The following is a 10,554-nucleotide window of genomic DNA, read 5'->3' as shown; positions in this document are numbered from 1 at the left end:
AATAAAAATAGGCACCTAACGATGGAATGGATAAAACTTTCAATGATATTTTCACAGCCAGTGCAGTGATGAGTTTCACATCTATTTCTTATTTTTATAAAAATATTTTATTTATTTATTTGTTAGAGAGAGAGAGAGAGAGAGAGGGAGAAAGTGCACAAGTAAGGGGAGCAGGAGGCAGAGGGAGAAGCAGGCTCCCTGCTCAGCATGGGACTTGACCCCAGGACTCTGGGATCATGACTTGAGCCAAAGGCAGATGCTTAACTGACTGAGCCACCCAGACATCCCTATTTCTTGTAGTTTTGATGAGAACTGAGAATGTGAATGGAGAGTTGTTATTCAATGGGTATAAAAAATTGGGTATGTAACTCTAAAACAACTCAGTGATGAAGGCAGTTTTGAAGCATAGATCATTGGGTCCCTTTGAAAGGACTTCCAGTGATTTAGCTCAGGCCGGGGATAGAATTTCAGCTATTGGAGGAGTGGGAATTTAAGCTTGGTATACAGTCATCCATAAATACCACTCCCTCAGCAGGACTGTTTGGGCATCCTGCCTGATGAGCCCGGCATGCTGGTACTCCCTAGGCACTGCGGTGGAGTATAGGTGTTCATACTCTACAAACCCGAGAAGCAGATGTCAGGCAGGGTGACAGGAAAATCAAGGTAGTCTTCTGACCTGGATAAAAGATCATGCATCTCTGCATAGACAGGAGCCACAGGGACAGCCTTTTCCTTAATGAATAGACTCCTGAGTGTAATTGGTGTCAGAAGTACTGGAAAAAGGCCTGCACTTTTGTGTGGATCAGTTATTGTGCATGTAGCACAATAACATTTAATGCCAAGGTGGTTTTGATTGACTGTGGGAAACCTATCCCGTCCACCCCATTTGGCCTTCATCCAACCGTTTGAAGGCTTGGATTACCTGTCGCTATTCAGCGGAGGGCACCTGTAGTGGATCTGTCAAAAAGTCCCAGCAATAACCAAAATAGCTAAACTATGGAAAGAGCTCAGATGTCCATGACAGGTGAATGGATAAAGAAGATATAGAATATATTCAGCCATCGAAAAGAATGAGATCTTACCATTTACAGTGATGTGGTTAAAACTAGAGGGTGTTAATGCCAAGTGAAATAAGTCCGTCAGAGAAAGACAAATAGCATATGTTCATGCATATGTGGAATTTAAGAAACAAAACAAATGAGCATAGGGGAAGGGAAGGAAAAATAAAATAAGATAAAAACAGAGAGGAAGGCAAACCATAGAGACTCTTTTATTTTTTTTTAATTTAATTTTATTTTTTCAGTGCTCCAAGATTTATTGTTTATGCACCACACCCAGTGCTCCATGCAATACGTGTCCTCCATAAGAGACTCTTAACTATAGGGACCAAACTGAGGGTTGCTGGAGGGGAGGTGGATGAAGGGGTGGGTAATTGGATGATGGGCATTAAGGAGGGTGCTTGATGGACTGAGCACTGAGTGTTGTATGCAACTGATGAATCACTAAATTCTACCTCTGAAATTAATAATACACTGTATGTTAACTAAATTGAATTTACTTTTATTTATTTATTTGTATTTAAAATATTTTGCTTATTTATTTTTCAGAGAAAGAGGGAGAGAGAGAGAGAGAGAGAGAGAGAGAGATCGATCTTGCATGAGCAGGGGGAGCAACAGGCAGAGGGAGAGGGAGAAGCAGGCTCCCTGCTGAAAAAAGAGCCTGATGTGGGACTCCATCCTAGCACACTGGGATCATGACGGAAGGGAGATGCTTAACTGACTGAGCCACCCAGGCATACCACTAAATTGAATTTAAATGAAAAAAATCCCCAGCTGCACCCAGGTGCAGTCACTGACTCAGCATGACATCTCCTGGGGCGGGGCAGGTTGGGGGGAGGGGTCGGGGAATGCTGTGCTGGAAGGAAAAAGTGGCATTTGTGCAGCTGTTTCCTCTGGACTACTCTGTCTTTTTGTGTGTTTAGATTTATGGACCCAGAGCCTGCATGTTCTCCCTGGGATGTAACCATGAAGTAAGAGAAGATATTTTCCTGTGCCCAGGGCCAATGTTAGAGATCTGAAAGGAACTTAGGGTAGGAACTCAGGAGGCCAGTCGACCAGCTCTGGCAGCTGACATAGGGTCATTGGCCTGCATGTACCCCACTTGTGCCACAGGGACCCTATCCCTGCTTCACAGCGGACAGATAGAGCAGTGGTCCAGGTGCCATATGATGCAACTTTCAAATACACGGTACGGTGTTAGTAACTATAGTCACTATGCTGATTGTACATTGCTGTATCCCTTAAATGTGCTTCTTTATGTGAATATAGCACAAATTACTGTTTTATTCTCAGGTTGTAAACTTTTTTTTTTTTTTTTAAAGATTTTATTTATTTATTTGACAGAGAGAAATCACAAGTAGATGGAGAGGCAGGCAGAGAGAGAGAGAGGGAAACAGGCTCCCTGCTGAGCAGACAGCCCGATGTGGGGCTCGATCCCAGGACCCTGAGATCATGACCTGAGCCGAAGGCAGCAGCTTAACCCACTGAGCCACCCAGGCGCCCCAGGTTGTAAACTTTTGAGTTAACTTTTCTTTGGGGCTGTTACAAGCAGTGCTGCTATGAATATTTTTGAACATGTCTCTTGGTGTATTTTTGTTGGGTTACATACCTGGGTAGAATTACCTGGTCATAGGATTGCATATATTCAGCTATAGTAGATATTACCCTACTGTTCTCTACAATGACTATTGTAACAATTTATGCTCCTGCTACCAGGCTGAGAGTTCTAGTTGCCCTGCCTCTTTGCATACACTTGATATTATCACTTTTTAATTTCAGACATTTGGTAGATATGAGTGGTTCTCAGTGTGGTTTAACTGGCACTTACCTGATTTCCAATAATGCTGAATACCTTTTCATTGGCTTTTTTGATATCCTCTTTTCTGAAGAGCCTGTTCACGTCTTTTACATTTTTTTAGAAATTAGGTTATCTTTTACTCATTGACTTAGGCATTCTTTGTATATTCTGATACTAGCTCTGTTTTTTTTTTAAATTGTTGTTTGTGTGTGTGTGTGCATATATGTGTGTGTGTTCTAAATTCTTCACAATAGTCCTGTGAGTTATTATAATGACACTTTACATAGGCAGATACCGAGGTCAGAGAGGTAAAGTCAGTTACTGGTGGACATGTGAGGTATTAGAATGTAAGAATTATTCCTTTTCTCCGGTAACTTATAATCTATTTAGTTGGGGAAATAACACTCAGAAAACACTTAGTGAGTAATACTAGCAAGTAAGTATTACAGTATTAATCTGTTATAGGCTATGAATAAGCTTCTAGAAAGGTAAGATTTAGTCTAGGACTTTAAGAACAGGTATAATTGCGGAAATACAAGAAATGAAAACACATTTCAGCGAAGGTGAACCACAGGAGCAGAAGCAAGCATTGAGATGGAAAAAAATAATGTGACTAATGCCTTGCCTTTGAATAGTTCTTTGCAGGATTTTACAGTTGTCTTATGTAGGACTACAGCATCCTTCATGAGGGCAGGGACCATTCCTGTTCCACTGACCAGGGCATGTCTAGTGTCCATATAGTGCCTGGCACATAGCAAGTGTTTAATAAATACACTTAAGTGACATGAAAGAATGCATTCAATCCCAGAACCTTTCAACTTAGTAAAATAAGATTTAAATGATCAAGGTGAGGATTTAAATGAGATGACTAACCTGATCTCCTCACAGGATTTCTAAAGATATTAGTGGTAAATTGTAATTGGAGGGAAAGATTATATAGAGTTTGATCAGTTTAGACTTAATACAGCATAGAGGAAAGTGTAAGGCATCACTGAGAGGTCTTGAACTGAGAGACATGAAATGAAAGCAATGTTTTACAAAATTCCTGAGTGATTAAATGAAGGATGGACTGGAAGCAGGGGGCCCAGCTAAGAGGCCATTGCAATGATATCAGGGTTTATTTATGTATTCAACAAACACCTATTGAAATAATAATACACATTTAGTGCTAAGTTCCATGCTAAAGAAGGATAGCAAGATGTGTAAGTTGTGAACCTTACTGTCAAGGAGCTAATGGTCTCGGAGTAGAGGTAAGACAAGCACACAAACAACTGTAACTCATGGGAGGAAGTTTGAAAAAGAGACACAAATCCAGACTGTGGAGTCAGGGTAGGACAACAACTGTTTTTTGGGGGCATCAGGAAAGGTTCAAGTGGTCTTCTATAGCAGCACTTCTACCTGCCTCTGACTTCCTGCTCCCTTGTCCCTCTTTATCATGTTCCTTGCTCTGTTATCTGGAATTACCTTGTTATTTATGGTTGTACATGTCTGCTGTTTGTCTCTCCCTCCCTCATTAGAATACAAGCTCCAAGATAGAGTACCTGTTTGTCTTGTCACTTCTGTATTTCTAATTCTTCACCCAGTATTTGAACTAACAAATTTTTAAATAAAAATTTTGGAATGAATGAATGAAATGATATTGAATTTGGGCCCCATAGGATAATCAAGATTTGGACATTCAATAAAAGGAACATTATTTTAGTGTAGGGTACTCGAAGGCCCAAAGGGAGTGGAGAATGAAAGGCGGATCTGGAAAATGGACTTATGGAAGACTATGGATATACATATGGAGCATAAGAGAAAGCAAATGATAATTCTGAAATTTGTGCCTTTGAAGCCTGATAGAATGGGGATAGAGAGGAGAGAATGAGGAAAATTGGGAAACTGGGAAGACAAACCAGTTTAATGGGAAATGATTGGCAGTCTCAGGGGTCATATCTTGTGAGCAATTGCACAGACTGGACTGAAGTGCACATTCAAGTCTGAACAAGGTGAGTTGAAACTCATCATTGTAGAGACACTAATAACTTGGGCTAAGGACAGTTTCTCAGAGGAAGAAAGTCCAGAAAGGAAGAGCCTGAGGTCTTGGGAACAGGATAAGAAGAATCCACAAGAGATGGGGAAGGACCAGCGAAGTGAGAGACAGTCACCAGTATAGCTTCTCTTGCAAATTTATTTATAACCTTTGTCATTTTGTGGTTCCTGACATATATTGCCAGTTGCTTGTGAAAAAGGCTGATGAGTTTAAGGCTCTCTTTTATATATATATGTGTGTGTGTGTGTGTGTATGTATGTATATATATATATATTGTGAGTTGTCTCATGTCACCTGGTCATTAAAGAGATTTATATACATAAACACACATATATAATACATGATATGATATATATACATATATATACACATACATACATACATATATACATATATAAAAATATATATGTGTATATCTATACATATACACATATACATATATGTGTATATCTATGTATAGATATACACATATATATTTAAATAAGGATATTCATTCATGTTTGAAAGTAGAATGAATAAAAAAGAAAAAAAATGAAAAAAGGTAGAATAAAAAGAGCTGAAAATGTTGGAGGGGGAGGATATAAAGGGGAATTTTAGATTCTAGAAGAAGTATGAGATGAAGTGGAAGAATATTGAATCTCAAAGGCAGGATGCAATGGGAGATGGGGCATTTTGATTTCAGGAAACATTTTTATGATATCTACTTTATTCCTTTTCTGGGATATTATTAGCTCTGAGGCATCATCCTTTGTTTATTTATTTATTTACTTACTTAAAGATTTATTTATTTATTTCAGAGAGCGTGCAGGGGGAGGGCTGGAGGGAAAGGGAGGGAGAAACTTTAGGCAGACTTCACACTCAGCACAGATCCCCATGTGGGGCTTGCTCGTACAACCCTGAGATCAGGACCTGAGCCAAAACCAAAAGTGGACTGCTTAATGGACTGTGCCACGTAGGCGCCCCTAATTACAGTCTTTAAAAATAACCACAAATCATCTAAGATTGTTTTTGTTTCTGATCAGTGTTTCCAAGGCTAGGTAGAGAATAAAAGGGAACAAAAAGAACTAATAAAAGATATTAATCATGAAGTTTTTTATTTCCTACTTTTGATACAATGCTGTCAGCAAACCATATTGGTAAACATTTCGTAGACTTAGTAGATCGTAAGATCTTCTGATGGAATCAAGCATACATTAGATTTATATTCTGATTGCTTAATTGAGCCAGAAACTCTGAAAACACTGTGTAAGGAGTGAGATTTAATAGAATTTTGCTGAATGAATAAACGAACAAATGAACGAATCTATGGCATAGATTAAGTTGCGCCTGGACATTAAGAAAAAGTCATGAATCTATTCAGATTGGGGGCTAGAAAGTCATAATTATTTTGAATTATGGTGATATCGGAGATTATCTTGAAGGATAAATTTTAGGATAAACTTGAACTCTGTTAGGGTATGTCATGAAGCAGAATAATCTGCATCTATGAATTAATTACATTTTATGATTATAAGGTGATATTGCAGAGTCTCATACTCACTATTCCCATCTTATAAGAAGCCAACAAATCAATTAAAGAAATTGGCATCTGTTAAAGATATGAAAGGAAATTTTCTATTTTTAGTAACAGGTAAATTGTGAAAAACTGTCTCATGAGAAGATCCATTAATACTTTCTTATTTGCTTTTGTAGAAATCTAGGAAGGGAATTAAATTTTTTTTTTTAAGATTTTATTTATTTATTTGAGAGAGAGAGACAGTGAGAGAGAGCATGAGCGAGGAGAAGGTCAGAGGGAGAAGCAGACTCCCCATGGAGCTGGGAGCCTGATGTGGGATTCAATCCTGGGACTCCGGGATCATGACCTGAGCCGAAGGCAGTCGTCCAACCAACTGAGCCACCCAGGCATCCCGGGAATTTAAATTTTTTAAAAGATTTTATTTCAGAAAGAGGGGAGAAAGCACACAAGCAGGAACAGGGGGAGGGGTCAGGGCAGAGGGAGAGGGAGGGGTCAGGGCTGAGCAGGGAGTCCTGGGCTCTGTCCCAGGACCCTGGGGTCATGACCTGAGCGGAAGGCAGATGCTTAACAGACTGAGCCACCCACAGGTCCCTAGAACGGGAATTTAAAGGATTATCAATTTGCATCTGAATGTGTGCTTGTGAGCGTTCAGGGTGACAGGGAGGGAAGAAGTCTGGGACGTTGAGATGTTAAGAAGTTCCTAGGAACTTCTGGGATCATAATGATTCATTGTTCTTTGGTGCTTGCCTCCTTTTGTAGTACTGGTTTCTTTTCCTGAGGGTAGCTTTGCTTATCTTCTGAGCCTAGGGAAGCTGATGTTTGCTGTGCATCAGCAGGATCTGCATCAGGGAGACATTCCTTGGTGTAATGTAATGCTTGGCTGTCACTGAAGATGATAGGACAATCTGAAATCTCATTGGTGAGGGGTGCACTTGACTGGTTGTTGAGGAGCTCTGGGCTTGATGACCTAGCTGTCTGAGCTTGATTTTGCTGCTCCATTTGGGTCATTTCCTTCTGTTGCAGCATCTTCTCTTTCAGGTACTGGTACAGAGGACTGGAATAGACAGTACCCCTCTCTACAAAAGAAGGTTCTTGGTTCTTCTGCATCTTCTCTTCAAGTCTGGTCTGGGGGACTGAAACATCATATCTTTTCTTGGCTGGATTTTGTTGGTCATTGGCTTCTGCCAACTCTTGGGGGGTTTCATCCTCTTCCAATGTTGCAGGTTCCTCTCTTTCAAGGTGTGTTTTGGGGGATGCTGAATTGTCCTCATCTAGATTTTTTACTGGAGCATCCTGGGTCTCTGGTGTCCTACCTTCTTCTCCTTTGGTACTTGGGCCTTGGACCTTTAGCTTTCTTCTGCTGTCTTCCTTTGCTGGAAGCTGCTTTATGGAAAACTGGTCAGTGAAGTCTGCCTCCAGGGACTTTCTGTCTTCACCTCTTGTTGTGGACTCCTGTGCCTCTGGATGTCCATTGGGGTACATAGCTGGACCTGGGCCTTTTGTCCCTGAGCCCAGACTTATGTGCTCTTCTCTGGTAGCCCATTCTGGTTCCTCAGTGAGCTGCTTATCCTGTTCTTCAACTCTGACTGCTAGCACCACATCCTCCTCAGTTCTGCTTTCCTCACCCAGTGCTACCTGTTTCTCAGTGTCTGGGTTACCATTGTGACTTCTTTCCACAGACTCTTTGAGAGGGTCTCCTTGATTCTGGGAATCCCCTTGCACAGGGAGGTCATTTGTCTCTGAGCTGTTATCACCATCCTCTAGAGTCAGGCTGTTGGGAATTTCAGAAGAACCCTCATTATTCTGTGTGACTGTGGGCTTGGGATCCTCTTCCTGGTAACCATCATCATCCGTGACTGGCTTGTCATGAGTCTTGGTGACCCTCTTATTTTCCTCTCCAGACTGGTTCTTGAGTGGTGCTAATTCCTGTGTTCTTTCTCTTGCTCCTGATGTCCCTTCTGCTGCAGGGACATTTTTGCTACTCATAAGTGCTTTTGCTGTGCCTTCCTCAGCATGTCTTGCCTCTTCTTCTGGGGTGACTATTCTTTCAATTTCCGGATGGTTCTGATCTCCTCCTTCTGAGCTCAACTCTTGTGTTTTAGAACCTGCTTTAGCATCCCTTTTTTTTGATGACTTTTGGAGTTCCTGATACTTTCCATCCTGTCGTTGGTCTTCCAGGGTTAGTAGCTGAATTTCTATCTCATTTTCTTCCTGTTCTGCTGTTCCATGGACCTCAGGGCCTCTCCTCTCTTTCCTTATAGCCCTAACATCAGGTGTTTCTGAAACATTTCTGTTATTACCTTGGACAGGCAGGTCCTTTGTTTCTTGTTCTTTTTCTTGTGCTGTTGGTTCTTGGGTTTCAGATGCTCTGCCATCACCCCCAGGTTCAGCTGGATTCTTTGTCTCAGGTGGTGTCCTGTCGGCATCCTCTCCTTGTCCTTGGGTCACGGATGTTCTATCATCATCCTCAGGATCAGTTAGTTTCTCTGTCTGCAATGGTTTCTGGGCAGCAGCTTGTTTTGGCAGGTCAGCAGGTTCTGAATTGGGCTCATAATTTCCTGGCAGTGATAGTTCTTGTGTTTTAGAATGTTCCTTAACACCCTTTTCTGTTGTAACTTCCTGATCTTTGGAAGGCCTCTGTGTTGTTTTTTCTGGTGGAGAACTTTGTGTTCTTAGGTTCCCTTTCTGTTCTTCACATTGATCCCTTGTCTTAGTGATACTTTGCTTCCTGACTGGTTTATCTCCCTCCATGGGACTCTCCTTATCCTGTTCTTCCTGCTTTGTGGGACTGTCAGTCTGTTCTGATTCTGCTGTTGTCTTATTTGTCTCAAGTTGAGCCCCATTGTCTCCCATTGCTGACACATCTTGGGCCACCTCCTGGCTCTGTTGATCTCCTTCCAGGTGTTGGTTCTTAGGGTCATTGTGCCCAGGTTCTTCCACTGGCAGTTTGCAAGTCTTGGTGTTTTCAACCCCATTGTGTCCAACTGCTCCCCTTTCTGTAGGGTTGAACTGAGCTGATGATGTCATTCCTGAAGGAGGTACAGCTCTGTCTTGAGTTGGTGGCATTTGCTCTGTCCACTGGCCAGTGCCACTGGTCACCTGAAGATCCATATCATCAGGTTTCTCCTCTAGATTAGACACTTGTCTTGGTTCTGATTTTAGTAATGATTGTATATCAAGATAGGAGAGGTTCAATAAGTTGAAGATTGCAAGAACAAATTCATCAAAACTGATGGTGCCACTGCTGTCAGTATCCAGAAGGTTCAAGTTTCTCTCCACAGCATGAATGACACGTGGCTGCATGAAAACACAGTGAGAAATCAGGCTATTTATATGTGGTTAAGCACCCTGAGTGGCTGCATATATCCAAAGAATCCTCTTTTTTTTTTTTTTTTAATCTTATTCCTCAGGAACTAGTGAAATTTCCCAAATAGGAAGAAATTGTTGATTCTGGATGCCATTTTTCATCAGAAAGCTATGCTAAGAAGGAGTTTTTACATCACTGTGAGTTGTATTTCCATATATACTGGCTCATGACTCCTCTCAGAACCTACTTTGCTGAAGCATAGCCCCAGTGAGGAAAACCTTATTTTCCTTTGTAAGACTTATTAAGCAATTGCACAGAGTAAGGAGCTGAGACTGAAAAAAGTTGTTCAAAACCAGTGAGTGCCAAGAGTTGATAGCCAAATGTAAAATAGGCAGGGATTACCTATGCCCATCTTGCATAGATTATGGAGAAAGGGTAAGTGGGGGAGAATTTCCACAACTCTCTGAATACCTTACCTGAAGAATGTCCCCAAACTCGCCCTGGATGAGCAGTTTCAACTCTGTGCAGGTCAATGTTGCCTTGTCACCATCCTCCTGGGCATACTTGTGGAATGTCTTGATTACACAGAGGACATCTTTTAGGAGCCGAGCCATCTTTCCCAACTCAGTAGACTGTGAGAAAGAATAAACAAATCTTATTTCCTAGGAAGACACCTTCAGGAAGGAGATACCTAGGTCATCCTTTTTCTGTCTCTCCCACAGTTCCACTGCCATCATCTGTTCTGTTCTATCTATCTATCTCTGTTAAGATATTGTATCTGCATTACAGTGATTTAGTTTTGTACCAGATAATGTCGGTGAGATCAGATCTGGCACAGGT

The 10,554-nt window shown here is 41.3% G+C and overlaps 1 protein-coding gene across 1 annotated transcript; it reads right to left on the bottom strand.

Moving 5' to 3' along the window:
* Window positions 1–7,133: 7,133 nt before the first annotated feature.
* TCHHL1 (trichohyalin like 1) lies at window positions 7,134–10,328 on the bottom strand (the record flags this gene model as incomplete). Its single annotated transcript, XM_082686193.1, has 2 exons — window positions 7,134–9,704; window positions 10,191–10,328. 2 exons carry the CDS (start codon window positions 10,326–10,328, stop codon window positions 7,134–7,136), a joined length of 2,709 nt encoding a protein of 902 aa, XP_082542319.1.
* Window positions 10,329–10,554: the final 226 nt, after the last annotated feature.

This window comes from Mustela nivalis (assembly GCF_964662115.1).
Source record: "Mustela nivalis genome assembly, chromosome: 10".
In the NCBI taxonomy this organism is placed as follows: Eukaryota; Metazoa; Chordata; class Mammalia; order Carnivora; family Mustelidae; genus Mustela; species Mustela nivalis.
This window is presented reverse-complemented; position numbering and strand designations above follow the sequence as displayed.